Here is a 17,071-nt window from a genome sequence, read left to right on the forward strand (position 1 = left end):
GTCACTTTTCAGATGGTTTTTTTTTTATCAAAAATGAAAGTGGCAGCATTCGTGTTCATCCTCAGCCTTTATATATGTTATGTATCATCATCAAATACAACTTGCATTTCAATATTATGAACGAACACGAATGCGGCCACTTTCATCTAAGACGGAAACTGTCTAAAATGCTAAAATTGTAAAGATTTCAGTAATTTAGCATGACTTAATGATGTTAGTACCCGATATATGTGCATTATATTGTCAAAAACAGCCCATATTTGTGTAGAAGAAGCATTCCACTTTGCAATAAATAGCTAAAAGATTACATTTTCACAATTTTGTAAAACTGCTATATTTTGGGGCCAAAAAGGGGACTTACTGAACCTACTCCTTTTAGAAGTCTAACAAAGTTTATATATTCCAAGATAACATTGAAATACTAAAACATTTCAAGCTCCGTTATATTGATATTATGCACTACAAACATATGAAAGGTGAATCCTTTTCAACTGATCAAAAGGCTTGCAAGTTGATAGCTCCAAATCTTCTATATATTTTCTTTGTTTAATTTTCTATGCCACATGAGCTTAATGGCAGGATGAAGGCACCGTACAAGATACACATTTTCAAAACAGTAAAGTAAGTTAGACAATTGTCCATCCCTTTGAGGATTATGATTATCAAATTAACTTGACAATCTAGTGATATTTTCTGTGCACTGGTAAAGAAAAAGTCAAAGACAATTCTGAAAACACAGTTGTTGTTAAAAGAATGTGTAAATTAAACATTATTTAAAACATGTATTGAAGATGCACGAACAATGCCATTATTATGCATAGTATGTCTATAAAAGACCTGTATGAGTGCGATGAGACGCCTTTCTGTCTTGATTCTGCACCTGCAATGTAAATATACCCTTTAAAATATGTATAAAAGAGCAGTTCTGTATGATTATGTTTTCCCCAAAAAAACGTATCATTATGTACAGCCCCCATAAAATAGAATAAATAATAAACGGAAGCAAATAAAAACTAATACACCTAAAAAAAATATCAACGAAAAAAAAAAAAAAAAAAAAAAATAGAAAAAAGATGTTGGAAGTTTAAATAAATCACCTAGTGTTACATACGACTTGTATTGTTAAAAAAATATTGTAGCTTGATTCAAAATAATATATAGAAACTAAAACATATTTAGGGGAACAAAAAATGCGCTTCTGTCTACAGTACAAAATTGTTTTTATCATTTCATTCCTACAATTATTTTGATAAGTTGCATAGAGTGTTTAATGTTTACCTAAGGCATAGATTACCTTAGCTGCTCTATGCTCTTCAACTTCATACTTTATTTGACCTTTTTAACTTTTTTTGATTCGAGGTCCAAAGTATTGCCAAATACAGCTAAGGTAATCTTTGCCTAAGGTAAAAAAGCCTTAGTATTTCAAAAAATTAAAAAAATTTATAACTTGAATTTGGCTCAAGCGGTCATCTCAGTACCATAATTTATGACAATAGTTATCAAGTAGTTCCAGAATTATAATTTATACCCCAGAGACGATTTTAAATTTTAAATTGTAAGTCCCAGTATTCCAACTTCAACTTCATATGGGATATATAGATTCCTGCACTGCAACAAGTATATTACGATATGTCTTCACTCGAGACCGTTAAATTTTATTATTTAAAGCGCGAGGCTTGCCGAGCTTTTTAAATAATTAGAATTTAACTGTCGAGAGTAGAGAAATATCGTAATACACGAGTTACAGTGGTATAATCTGTTTCTCTTATGGTTTTTATCCTTCCTTTTCAAAGATTTGAGAAAAGTTGTGTACTTTTGATGTGACGTCATCAGGCATGGGCGCCTTTTGTCATGACATCACAATAAGAAAATTCAGAAGAAAACAAGAAAATGTAACGTCACAATTAAATTTCAACCAATCATTTTCCGAGAACATATTTTTACTATTGAGGAGAAACATTTTTCTCACACCGACCAGGAAATGTGAAAAAAGCACAGAAATTGGAGAAATACATTCCCAACTCATTCAGTATTCACGAGCTTGCAGTTGTAATTTAGACTTACCAAATGTCACCAGTGTCTGAGCAGATTGATGAACTGGTGTTATGTCAATGAACATTCTTTCATCGAAAGATATCAACCTCTTGTTGATAAATATTCAGTATCAACTTCACAAATTATAGATGATGCCTCTTAAGTAAAGATTCTAATCACAGACGTTGTTTATGTTATAAACTACAGTTTTGATTCCCCGAGGGTATGACCAGTCTAGTAGTGCTGACGTGAACTAACATTGATATGGTCATATTTATCATATATTAACTGTTTACAAAACGTTTGAATTTTAAATATACTAAGGCTTTTCTACCTCAGGAATAGATTACCTTAGCTTTAAATTATCCCTCATGAATTCGTCCGAATTTAAAACATTTCTATACTAAATACATGGCTAAATAAGAGACAAGTCATAATTTAGGTTTGTTTGCTCGCAGTAACTTTCTTATTTTCTCAGCGAAACAACATTTAATATCTTGTAAACATTTTACAAATTACAAAATATACCACAATTCCATCTATATACATTCACAATGTCCTCTAAATACATATCAATACAAACATAACTGTAATATATTATGCAGAGCTTAACGTTAACTTTGTCTATCAAAGTTACTCGAGCACATCGATAATAATCAAACGTAATCAGGACTTATATATGCCTATAAAACCCCACCCGTACTACCGCCCTCGAAATATACGTGCAGAAAACAACAGTAACATCAGACCACTTCTGATTTACATACTAGCCAAACTTGTACCACAAGTCTAAAGATAGAAATAGAATAGGGAAATTCCAAATATAACGGAATAGAAATAAATGTATATGGCAAAACTTTTTGGAATTTTGGTCATCAATGCTGTTCAACATTGTACTTTATTTGGCCTTTTTTTCAACTTTTTTGGATTCAAGCGTCACTGATGAGTCTTTTGTATACAAAACGCGCATTTGGCGTAAATACAAAATTTAATCATTGTATCTATGATAATTAGATATAGGATATAAGTATTTTTACGGGTTCCAGTGTCCTTTTTATGTATATAAAAATCAATCTTTTGTTTATGAGCTTTGCATTATATTTTTGAAAAATAGATACTAACCTAAAATCGTAGGATCCTTTCGACCAGATTTCTCTTTTTTGACAGCAACATCAAAATGCTTATTTTCGGAACGATGATTTTCTATAACAAATAAGATGTCTTTGTTAGGAAGGTGCTAGTAGATAAAAAAAAGTAAAACCTATTCTTATATACTTGAGATAATGAATATTATGATTTATAACAGTAGAAAAATCAAAATGACGTCATGTTTACAATGACTTTTGCTGGGAGAGTAAACCGACGAACGGAAACGATCACGATACTGATTAATACTGTGATTATTTTATTTATGACGTTATCATAATTAAATCAATTTAACACTTTTGTCAATTTTCATAACACGATGTTATCATTTAAAGTATTACCAAACTAAAAGGTATAATTAAACCTTAATACGACACCTACATAGCCAGTTTGCTATTCCAAATTCCAAATGAGGGTATTGAATACAAACATCCATATTAATTTGGACATCGCCCCCACAATGGTCATACTTTAACTTGAAACATTAGTAGCAGCTCACTTAAAAAAAAGGAACAACTGGCAAAACTGGTAACCCACATATACATTTACAGCATCTACGAAAGAGGTTATTTTAGAAAAATCACAAATGCTTCTTTATATCTCAGTATTTAGTAAAAAAAGGGAAGGTGAAATTATCCAGTCTTTATACTGGAAACCTTAACTTCCCAATGATCATTTTGAAAACTATATGTTGTCGTCTAGATACTCCACTAAATATCTTTCGAAACCTATCTCCATTCTTTCTACAGCAAAAGATTGCCTTTGGAAATAATGTGATGAGGAATACGCAACCAGTGGTGGTGATCGAAAGTTGATTCTTTAAAAATGATAATTGATACACTTCTACAGTAATTTAAATAAATATCTTTGATTTTTCAACGCTTTAGACTAGTGTTCCCTTGTCGAATTGAAAAAATGAATACATCGTTTCATTGAACAGAGCTTTACTTTAATGGGAAACGGAGATAGAAATTGGTTATGAGCAATCTTGTTTTGCAAAAAATAAAGAAACAACCTAAAGCTGCACTACAACTACACCAAACACGAAGACTTCTTGATCGATAACATATTTTTTTAGTTTGTTGGATTGATATTTTAGCAGACAATCGGTATGCCTTTGGATATGAATTGTGCAACAATTCTGGACAGTTTTATTTTATGTACTCATACGGAACAGAATTTATACAGCACATTCTCTAGGTAAAAAAAACCCATCTCGCATTGATGATGTCTTCTGACTAAATAGTAGTTTCAGTAAGTGTTTATATAACTGCATGAACCTGATATTAAGGATACGACCGATAGTGTAAAGTCTGCTTCATATCTTAATATTTTCTGGATATTGGCACAGAGACACGCCTTCAAACTAGAACACATGGATAATTTCTTAGCAGTTATCGTACATCTGGTTCGTCGTATGATGTGTAAATATTTCAGTATTTCATTTTTGCATTTTTATTTCATTATAATATAAAAAAAATATATATATATATATTACCTTTAACCTTAAGTAAAAAAAGTCCTTTTAAGTTACTCCTTTTTGATTTAGCTTGACATTCGTATTCTCCTTCATCATCTTGAGTGACATCTTTAATAACCAAGGCCCAGCCGTGCTTTGCTTTAACAGATAACCGTGAATCAGTTGAATACACTTTCCGACCAACAGATAATGGATACATAAAGGTATCGATTTTTCGTCTCCATGTTACCTTCAAATTAAAGGAAAACATATCGTTGTTAATTATTTAAATGCTTTTTGGGGAAAAAGTTCTTTACATGGAATAGCCAATTTCCATAGTGTTTCCTTATATGTAAACAAATCATTAACATGAATCTAGTCTTGAGTATGTATTTGTATTTTGTACCTGCATTTTCATGAATTAAGTCATATGACACGTATACAAAGTTACACTTCAATTGATTAAAGCATAATGGCAAAAGAAATCATATTTGACAATTTTAGTCAATATGACCACTTTTCAAATACGCGAAGTGTTGAACAATTCATGATATGATAATGTTGGAATATCAAATCAAAATTGTTGGTTTTTGCTCCTATATGGTTACTGTCTCATCATGGGTTATGGATTGTTAAATCGTACATGAATTTTCCAAGAGATGGGGTAGGCATCAAACGGACAACAAAATCAACAAAAAATCAACCCCAAAAAGTATTGAAATAATGACAATGTTTCGCAGTTATACATTTATTCATTTAAAAAAGACTAAAAGGCATTGTGTAATTGAATTGAATTGACAACCGAGATCTCATTAATGAAAATTTGAAGTTAAAGAAAATAGATAAAAAAAAAAAAAAAAAAAAAAAAAAAAACAGTTGAAATAGACTGCAATTTTATAATGATCCAACTGAAAGAAAGTTTTCAAAGCTACAACTGTGAATTATGAAGGTCAAACTTTCAGAAATTAGTATTGGAGTTGAAATTGTTGCAATTTTGTTCTCTTTTTTTCGCCTTTGCAAATATTTGACATCGTATATTGATATTATAGACATATCCTATAATTCATCCTTCTTGTTTCATTCCAATTGAATACTTTATTGCAAAAAGGATGTATCTACTATAGAAACGAAAAAAATATTTACAACATGACAATTGATAAACAGCAGAGATCAATACATATAAATCATTATAAGAAAACAAATAATATTAAATAGCAATATGTGATCTGAGTGACCACGCATATTTAATGCTATTTTTCACAATTTTTTAATATGTAAAACATACATAAATTTAAATAATTACTGTAATTTAGCAATTTTTGGCCAAGAACAAGAGTTTTGGCAAATATTTAGGCCTAACTGCTCTATAGGCAGGTATTCGTTTTCGAAACCCTCCATATTGCAACATTTGCATAAACATTATTTTCTAGCCATGTCAATAAATCTTCCTGTTTCAATGTTTAGCTTTAGTGTACCACTACGCAATTTAGTTAAAAAAATGTGAATTATAACTGCAATCTAGATAATGTTCAAACCTTAATTCTAACTTTATATTCTTATAAATACTAAGTTTTTCGCTCTTTTCTACATATGTTAACCGCAGCTGTTAGCTGTGTTGTGCTTAGGGAGTATTCTTTCTCTTTTTTTCTAGTTTAAAGCATACGATCATAATGAATTATGAAATTAAAGAAAGACACAATTAATATGGTATTTTTTTGTATTTTTGCCTTTCTTTTTGCAAATGTGCTTTGTTTATATATAATACTTTTTCTTAGTTGACATATTTGCTTGTTTTCATAGTAGTTAAGATTATAACACAACGTTGTCCGCTGTACCCCTATTTTTGACATTTATACCAATTATGTCTGTTTGTTTTGTTTACACATCGTTGTCAATATAAAGGAATTTTAAACGGCTATCATACAAGTAAAGGAAATGCAAATACCATGTAATCTGTAAAAATATTGTAAGCTCATTCCTTAATATGACAATTTAATATTCAGTTTTTGTTCCAGCTGTTAAAACAAATAAAAAACATGTGCCATACTAACGGTTCTTATGTCTGATGAAATAACTGCACAACGTAAGGAAACTGTGCCTCCCACAATAGATGATACCTTGTTAGCAGGAATATCCAACTTTGTTGGTGCAACTCTGATAGCTTAAAACAATAAAAGAATATTTTTTACCTTGCGATTGTTTATAATCAAGAATAACTAATGTAGATAAAGTATCTTTTCCTAGAAAGAGATAGTTCTTTTTTCGTTAAACATTTTCCTGATTCAGTAAAAACCAATATGAATAATCTAGTTTTCTTCATAAAAACATATATATGTTTAGCAAACGTGTTTATCTGTAAACAATCCACATTCCAATTAAAAGCATCTATGTCGCCTCTTCCTCCCTACTTCATTCTTTGTTCATATAATTGACTTCATATATGAGCTTCTAAGGAATACTGAAAAGAAACTTGCATTATTCTTTATTTTCCCGATACGCTTTATAAATACCGTTCTCTCACTAAATAATTTAAAGTTTGGTATCTATGATGTTTCAAAGTTTCAAATATAAAAAATCTTTTTCATGAAGCAGAATTTTAAAAAATCGAATGTCTAGCCACTATCTCAAAACGTAATGTTTGTCCATTTATTAGGTGAAACATGTAATATAAATAAAAAATATGCATTTATAATACAAAAATAACATATTTATAAGATTAGATTCAAACTGAAAGTCCATACAATGGCTAAATGAGTCGGGTGTTTTCAATAACAATGTTTAGCCATTATGTCCAATGGCGTTATTTTGAAGTTTCTGCACAGTGGCGTCCTTTATATAAATACACACTATTTACGAACTGTTTAGGCAGTTAAAATGATGTTGGGAAATGTTCATTCCAAAATGGTCTGCTGAATCAAATAACTCTCAGGTTAAAAAAACACGTACACATAAGGAATAGACCCTTTATAGACACAGCGGAAACAGGTGGAATGGGCTGAGGGATAACATTTCTTATGGACAAAAGTTTTCACGCAAATCTAAAAAATCTTTATATATTAGAATCCGAGGTACAATGGTTTTATAATTTTTAAACAATTATGTAAATACGTATTTGTAAAATAAAGCCATCAGTGCTAAAAAGATAGAAAAAGAGCCTTTCAAATAGTCTGAAAACTCGCACAGACACAAACAGATATTTGACAAAAGGGAGTTCAATCTCAAAAACTCATTTCAACTAAAATCATTATAAAAAGAAATATTGCTAAATTATTATATGACCGATTTTTATTAAATAAAATACAATAAGTTTTTATGTTCAATTTGTCAAAAAAAATGTTAAGGCTAAATGTATCTGCTCATGTGTACCTCCGGGAGGAAGATTTTTTAAAAAGGTTGCTATGTATTCTATCCAAATTAAAAGTAGAAAAAATTGCATTTGTTTTCATCTCATCACAGATCATACAATCAAAACGATCTTTATTTGCCTTATTAACGATAAAATTTTGAAACATTTCTTCAGTTTATGGTATTTATTTGATAACAGTCGATCGAGTAGGTACTCCGCTTTTGATAACAAAATGTCAAAATTAGAATAAATATGGCGTCAAATTTGTCAATTATACATGTAACGTCTTGCGACGCAATACCGTGCGTAACGTCTATGTCTTTTTGTTGCACTTCGTTTTAATGTCAGATTATTTATGCCTTATGTGTTTAATTGTCTCTTTAGTGTAGTTTATCTCTCTCTTTTACAATGTTAGAGATTCTAATAGTTTTTACTTATTATGAATGCATACCTGTCATAAGGAGTCCAAATGTAAATATTCCCAGGATATTTAATTCCATTACACACTAGTTGTCTTTTGCTAAGGTTTTTTTGTTAGGTACTTAAGTGAGGTTCTTTAGCAACAAACACGTAAAATTCTTAACTTCGTTTTACAATGAGTTTTTTCATATATTGCCATATAAATTTTGTCAGTTGTAACTTGTAAGTGATTTAATAGATGTAAATTGAGTAATAAACACGAATATATGCATGTTGAATTTCACTACAAAAGATCATGATGATAATTATGACAATTACTGTAAAAGAATAATGAGGGAACCAGCAATTACATGATTTAAAAGAAAAAAATGATTCAGATTCATGCAATTATAAATTATAATCTGTCAGTGACAGTTAAATGAAGACACGAACAGCCGACGTTACGGGGTTTAAAGTGTTAACAGTTTATCCGCTAATAACGACAAGAAATATTACATATTAGATAAGCTACACAATTGGTAGCACGATCTGACGAAGCAACTGACTTCGGATCAATTTACAATTTAAGGTCCTTTTCTATTTAAAATAGCTTATTCATTTTCATTATACATCATGAAGAATATTTTACAAGAACCTTAAGGGAGAAGGTATCATTAGACTTTTTTCAGTTATTATGCTATGTAAAATATAAGTATTCATATTCTTCTGGATTTTGTCTTTCCTTATATCTTGCAACATTCATTTTTTTATTTCGAACTTCAAAAATCGACAAAATATTTCATTTTAAGGACTTGTCATTAATGATGAGGTTTGATACACAGGCTTCCCGAGAAAATCTATTGTCACACGTTTCGAATCCTGTAAGCCCTTGGGGAATAACGTATTTACTGAACGTCTATATTGAAGAATCCATTTTTGGTAAAATTTGTTATAAATAAAAGTCCTTAAAGACCAAATATGTAATTAATGTCACAACAGAGTTGAAATTCATGTTCAGAAAAGGTTTTGGAAATAATCTGCATTCAAATAAGAGGGTAAAAATTTCCCATTTGCATTGTTTAGTATTCGATTCATCCTGTAAAAAAGGCAGTTAAACTAAGATTTAGATAGCATTTGCATGTTGCCTTTGTTATAAAAAAGAAAAGTGTTGTATTCAATGTTGTTTCAAAATAATTATGTGTAGCTTATCTCAATTAGAGCTAAAGTGGTCCCTTGAAATCATCAAGAAATATTTTTTTTTAGTCTTCATCTGAAAAGCTCAATAACATTGAGAATGGAAATGTGGAATATGTCAAAGAGAAAACGAACTGAAGAAAGAACAGAAAGCAGCCAAAGGCCACCAATGGGTTTCAACGCTACGAAAAAATCCGGCACCCGGAGGTAGCCTTCTACTGGCCAATAAATAATAATGTGTACTAGTTCAGAGAAAATGAACGTCACACTAAACTCAAAAAATATAGGGTATATCTCTATAAACGCATATGAGTTTATAAAGTAATGGATATAACATAATAAACCGCCCTAAAAATATTCATTAAAAAAAATGTTGCAGATATATTTATGATGTCCTAACACACAATTACCCACATGTAGTAAGTGCTTGCATCGCATATAAATGTCTATTGACGTTTTCCTCTTTAACGACATAGACAGATGGTTTTATGGAAGAATCTATTAAAATATGATGATGTCAACTATCAAATTGTTAACTTTCCATTTTCTGTATTGAAATACCACCTTTTCCATTGTATGCTTATGCATGTTCATAATATACAAACCTTATCAGCAGGGACGTGCTCCTTTCGCAAAAGGACACATTTGTGTGTCAACTCTATAGCGACAGGTTTTCACAGTCTTAGATCTTGGGATACCAGATTATTATTTGAATTTTGTAATTTTACGGATTGTATCTTACTTCCGATGGTGACTATGGATTCGCATATAGGTGCTGGATGCATAACAAGAGATGCAAATAAAATTGAAAATGGAAATGGAGAATTTGTCAAAGAGTCAATAACCCGACCATAGAACACACAACAGCAGAAGGTCACCAATAGGTCTTCAATGCAGCAAGAAACTCCCGCATCTAGAGGCGTTTTTTTAGCTGGCCCCTAAACAAATATATATAATAGTTCAGTGATAATAGACATCATACTAAACTCCAAATTATAAACAAGAAACTAAAATTTGATGTGTTATATCAAAACTATCTATATAAATTTTTATTCAGATATTTAAAAGAAATTAAACTTACAATTTGTAGATGGCAATTACTACAATATATTCTACCTACAAAGAAACTTTCATGCAGGTGGAAAATTGTAAACAATAGTTCTTGTAATTTTTGTACACAAAAAGAAGATTATGATCACTACTCTATACTGTGTCCGTATTTAAAACATTTTTGGAATAAAATACCAAACGAAAATTAAAAATCATACAAGACAATAACTATCAAAACCAAGGAATAAACAAAGACTCATAAAACCAAAAGACATTTACATCGACTAAAAAAGGCCAGAGGCTCCTGTGTTAGGTCAGGCACAAAACTGCGGCGCGGTTAAACATGTCCGAGTCCGATATCACAAGATGTAAAAAAAGAAAATAAACAAAATGACAATAATACCTAAATAACAACAGACTACTAACAGTTACTGACATGCCAGCTCCAGACCTCAATTAAACTGATTGAAAGATTATGTCTTCATCATATGAATATCAGGCACAATCCCTCCTGTTAGGGGTTTAGTATTATACCATCATAAAATATATGAGAAGAACATAACCCGTGTCATGCCAACACCTGGTTTTTAAATAAATGTGTTTAATTCCGATGCAAAGACCATATAAGTGAATCAATATTAAAGACAAAATATGCAATCTTTAATGGCCTGACAACAGTATCGTAACTATATCCCTTCTAAAGAAGTCTGTTTAAAAGTTTTGTTAGCTTCTGAGGTGAATTCTGACATTTTTGTCCTTTAAGAATATTACCATAACAGATTGAATGTGAAATACCTGAACGTATAAGAAGTCTGCATGTTGAGCTATATTTACGAATGATGTCCTTGTAACGATGGTAAAATTTTTTCCTTTAAAAATGCCCTGTACCAAGTCAGGAATATGGTCATTGTTATATTATAGTTCGTTTCAGTGTGTATTACATTATAACGTTGTGTCGTTTGTTTTCTCTTATTTTTTAGTGTAAATTCACATTGCGATAAGACGTGTCACGGTACTTGTCTATCCCAAATTCATGTATTTGGTTTTGATGTTATATACATATGTTATATTTGTTATTCTCGTGGGATTTTGTCTATGTGTGTTACATTTTAGTGTTATGTCGTTGTTCTCCTCTTATATTTAATGCGTTTCCCTCGGTTTTAGTTTGTTATCCCGATTTTGTTTTTTGTCCATGGATTTATGAGTTTTGAACAGCGGTATACTACTGTTGCCTTTATTTGGACTAGTTTGTGATACCGAAAACCCTGGTGTAATAATTTTTCAGTAATACATAAATTTCTCTCGTTAAAATCTAAAACGTTGTTACAAACACGAGCGAATCGTACAAGTTGATAGACATAAACACCGTTAGATGGTGACAAGGGAACATCACCATCTAAACATGAATAATTAACGATAGGAAATAAAAAAATCATCTCTTTTATCATACATTTTTTGTACTAAGCTTTCCGTTAATGGTATAGATATCAAGATCGCGGAAATGGCAGTGTTCATTTTTAGTGTTAGCTTTATTTAAGTATACATATTGAAGTCGTCATTATCATACAAATATCTAAAAGAATTATTAAATTTGTGTATCAGATGTTGTTTCGATGGGTCTTTGCTGATTTTAGTCATACATTGTAACTCATAGCAATACAAAAACAGGTCTGCAATAAGTAGCCTACATATCGGTTGAGCTCTTTCTATTATTATTGCTTAATGTGGTTCTGTATGTATCAAATCAGCACAACACTGATATTTGTATATGAGATGTTTTATTCAATAGTATTGATTTGACGCATTTATGTGAACTTTTTCAATTGTTTTTTTATCATTTTTAAATTTAAAGATTCACAACCAACCTTTGTTCAGAGACATATGCTTCTTTTATAGATGGTAAACTAACCGCGATTGAGAAATAAGGTGATCTACTGAAAAAAGTATGATTAGGATTATAAGAGTTTACATGTGAAAAAAGTGGTTAATACATTAATTTTATAATTCCTCTTTCAGTGAGCAAAATATGTGTCTTTGCAACTTTTTTGTTTCTTATTGCGAATAAACTGAAAGATATTCAATTTGTTACAGTCTTTAATTTTCAACAAAAAATATTTACTGTACGTTGATAATCGTACACCAACAGCATTTACACATATGATAATATAGTTTTGGTCCCGATGTTTCATAACAAAGCGTCTATTTAAAACTGGCGAAGTTTGTTATTACTGACACACTAATTGTGTATAAAACGGTTGGGCTTTCTTGATGATGGAAAATTCAGAGAAGCGCCTCGGACGCATGAAATGTGATGATGGTTTCTTGTTTAAATATAGTTTTATGAGATATCAGCAAACAAATGTATTTTTCCACTTTAAATTATCTCCAATGGTATTCTTTGTAACATTTTATAATTGTCTATGGGACTCCTCCTTCGTGAATCAACTTATCACATAGTGATTACATTTTGCATTATTGTTGCCACAATTCAAATACAGTTTTTGATTGCAAGTCATACTGATAACTGAAAATTGTGCTTGATAAACTAACTGATGCACATGTCCATTTACAATTTTTTTAACCGTTATTATCCTTGGTACAATAGGACAAGCTGCGATTTATTTTAAGGGAACTAGGTGAACTGGACTGGTTCGTCTTGTAAGTTGGTTGCATCTATATGAACAGATCAATGTAGCTTGTCATTGCTATGGCTGGTTCGTCACTTACTGTTAAAGTTTTAAATTGACTGACAAGTATCTGGGGGTAATATTTCCAGTTAACTGCGTGGTAGTTCACTTATCACGCTCTTGCTTTCTCTGTCGAAAGTGGTCTCACTGATTAAGCTGAAAGTTTCCAAGTTTTAGGGAAACACATCAAACATAAGATGAAAATAACGGCACAACAGAAACACTAAACTGAAACATATGGAACGCCATAGCTGTCTTATGTGGAACTCTGATACTACGTTATGTGTTCTATTATTACTTGATGATAGTTTGTCTTTACATAATATGGTTTTGACATTACGTAATGATGTTTTGATATATTTCAATATGGAATAGTCATTACATAACATAATGATATTTCGATATTACATGATATGGTTTCGTATTGACTTGATATAGTTTTGTCATAACTTAATATGGTTCTGCCATAAATCGATGTGGTTTCAACTTTATTTAATGTGGTTATATCATTGAGCAATGTGGTTTTAACATTACTTGATGTGTATGTGACATAACGTAATGTAGTTGTTTCATTACGTGATGTAGTTTAGTTATTTCGTAATAATGATTTGTCAATATTTATATAGCTTTAACATTACGTAATGTTTAAAAATTTGACGATTTTACACTTTATGATGTGTTTGTTTCAGTATTTGATGTGGTCATGTCATTCACTGACCATTTTTGAAAAGATATGTTTTATTTTTTGACCGATTCCATATGTCGTTTGTGTAATGTGCTTTGGATGCGTATAACTATCCATCAAGTTAAAGTTCAAATTGAAGTTCAAGTTGTTGTTCATAGTTATTTGATATGAAAAAGGGGAACGACAGACAAAATTAAGCAAAAAAGTACTAAAACATTTACAGTAATTCGAATATAATGGGGACATCCCCAAATCTTTTGGTCCTGCCGTTTTTTCCTTAGTTCTCAAATGGAAGCTGTAAATGAATAAATCGATTAAAGATTCTTATTAACCCTGTGTCTCGCCTGATAATTCTGGTACCTTTTATAACTATTTACACCACTGGGTCGATGCCACTGCTGGCGGACGTTTCGTCCCGAGGGTATCACCAGCCCAGTAGTCAACACTTCGGTGTTGACATGAATATCAATAATGTGGTCATTTTTATAAATTTCCTGTTTACAAAACTTTGAATCTTTCGAAAAACTAAGGATGTTCTTATCCCAGGCATAGATTACCTTAGCCGTATTTGGCACAACTTTTTGGAATTTTGAATCCTCAATGCTCTTCAACTTTGTACTTGTTTGGCTTTATAAATATTTTGATATGAGCGTCACTGATGAGTCTTATATAGACAAAACGCGCGCCTGGCGTACTAAATTATAATCCTGGTGCCTTTGATAACTATATTCATACAGGAACTTCTTATGAAAAAAGATATATATAGATGACCTTTCTCACTAAATAATACAAAATTTGGTGACTACATGTATGTTGAACTAATCTATCCCATCGAATTAGAGATAAAGGATACTACAGATACAATTGAGTGTGCTTCATATCTTGACTTACATCTAGAAATTGACAATGAAGATCGGTTGAAAACTAAACTTTACGACAAAAGAGATGATTTCAGTTTCTCAATTATGAACTTTCCATTTCTATGTAGCAACATTCCAGCAGCGTCTACATAAGGAGTATATATCTCCAAATCGATACGATATTCCCGGCCTTGTTTTTCCTGTCATGATTTCCTTAATAGAGGATTGCTGCTCACAAGTAGCCATTAAACCAAGAGGTCCAAATGGTGAAGTTGAAATCATCCCTTCGTAAATTTTACGGACGCCATCACAAGTTGGTTGGTCGTTATGGAATAACCTTTTCACAGATGATATCGGATATGTTCCTTATGTCGTAACCACAATACCCTTCCCTTTTCACGAATGCGACCTACCTGATTTGTAATAACATAATCAACACGACTTGGGCCACATGTGAAGCAGAATCTGCTTACCCTTCATGAGCACCTGAGATCAACCCTAGTTTTAGTGGGGTTCGTGTTGCTTAGTCTTTAGTTTTCTATGTTGTGTCTTCTATACTATTATTTGTCTGTTTGTCTTTTTTTTTAGCCATGGTGTTATCAGTTTAGTTTCGATATATGGGTTGACTATCCCTCCTTGTATCTTTGGTCACTCTTATTCATATCAAATTGACATATAATTGGTTTAAAATAGATAAATTTTGTAAAGGTAATTTTAAGATTTAGATGTATAAGCTACTTTATGGAATAACCGTTTCACAAATGATATCGGATATGTTCCTTACGTCGTAACTACAATCCCCTTCCCTTTCATGAATATGACCTACCGAATTAGACTATTTACCGGATTTGTAATCACATAAGCAACACGACGGGTGCCACATGTGGAGCAGGATCTGCTTACCCTTCCGGAGCACCTGAGATCACCCCTAGTTTTTGGTGGGGTTCGTGTTGTTTATTCTTTAGTTTTCTATGTTGTGTCGTGTGTACTATTGTTTTTCTGTTTGTCTTTTTCATTTTTAGCCATGGAGTTGTCAGTTTGTTTTAGATTTATGAGTTTGACTGTCCCTTTGGTATCTTTCGTCCCTCTTCTTCTAGATCTAGTCATAGTCAATAAAAGAAGTAATAGCATGCTGACAATTCGTGCAGATTGTAAGAAAAAAATACTTGTTTCTAAACACGACAAAATCATCGGGAAAACAGAAACTTTTCCCACCAAATAGCAATGATTGTCAGATTCATTTTATAACTTTTTTTAATTGCCGTTACGTGATCGAGTTACATATAATAAAAAGTTTTACAAATAATACCCGACGTAGAAAAAAAAGTAGCACAGCTATTTTAGCACAACTATTTCTATAGTATAAAGAAAAAGTCTACATATACTGTGTATAAATGAAACAAGTTAAATGAGACATAAGAATGCAATTTGGATTTGAATCGTAGATTTTATGGTTCAAGAGTATACGTTTGACGGGTAAGACAACAACCTTTATCAAGTGTTATGATGCGCGGAAACTGAATAGTTTTAAGAATAATATTGAACTTTGTACTTGTTTGGCTTTATAAATATTTTGATATGAGCGTCACTGATGAGTCTTATATAGACAAAACGCGCGCCTGGCGTACTAAATTATAATCCTGGTGCCTTTGATAACTATATTCATACAGGAACTTCTTATGAAAAAAGATATATATAGATGACCTTTCTCACTAAATAATACAAAATTTGGTGACTACATGTATGTTGAACTAATCTATCCCATCGAATTAGAGATAAAGGATACTACAGATACAATTGAGTGTGCTTCATATCTTGACTTACATCTAGAAATTGACAATGAAGATCGGTTGAAAACTAAACTTTACGACAAAAGAGATGATTTCAGTTTCTCAATTATGAACTTTCCATTTCTATGTAGCAACATTCCAGCAGCGTCTACATAAGGAGTATATATCTCCAAATCGATACGATATTCCCGGCCTTGTTTTTCCTGTCATGATTTCCTTAATAGAGGATTGCTGCTCACAAGTAGCCATTAAACCAAGAGGTCCAAATGGTGAAGTTGAAATCATCCCTTCGTAAATTTTACGGACGCCATCACAAGTTGGTTGGTCGTTATGGAATAACCTTTTCACAGATGATATCGGATATGTTCCTTATGTCGTAACCACAATACCCTTCCCTTTTCACGAATGCGACCTACCTGAT

At 31.5% G+C, this 17,071-nt stretch overlaps 1 protein-coding gene across 2 annotated transcripts; it reads right to left on the minus strand.

Annotated features, from left to right (window-relative positions):
- Window positions 1-725: 725 nt before the first annotated feature.
- On the minus strand, window positions 726-8,625 carry LOC143072951 (lachesin-like). Of its 2 annotated transcripts, XM_076248123.1 has the most exons (5): window positions 8,437-8,622; window positions 6,691-6,800; window positions 4,679-4,889; window positions 3,157-3,237; window positions 726-880 (listed from the first exon to the last, which is right to left on the minus strand). In XM_076248123.1, exons 1-5 carry the CDS (start codon window positions 8,483-8,485, stop codon window positions 774-776), a joined length of 558 nt encoding a protein of 185 aa, XP_076104238.1. In that variant the 5' UTR covers window positions 8,486-8,622; the 3' UTR covers window positions 726-773. The 2 variants fall into 2 exon arrangements, with proteins under 2 accessions (XP_076104238.1, XP_076104239.1); XM_076248124.1 differs by lacking the exon at window positions 3,157-3,237 and having other exon boundaries at window positions 8,437-8,625.
- Between the last annotated feature and the right edge of the window lie 8,446 nt (window positions 8,626-17,071).

The sequence above is a fragment of the Mytilus galloprovincialis genome, chromosome 4 (genome assembly GCF_965363235.1).
Source record: "Mytilus galloprovincialis chromosome 4, xbMytGall1.hap1.1, whole genome shotgun sequence".
In the NCBI taxonomy this organism is placed as follows: Eukaryota; Metazoa; Mollusca; class Bivalvia; order Mytilida; family Mytilidae; genus Mytilus; species Mytilus galloprovincialis.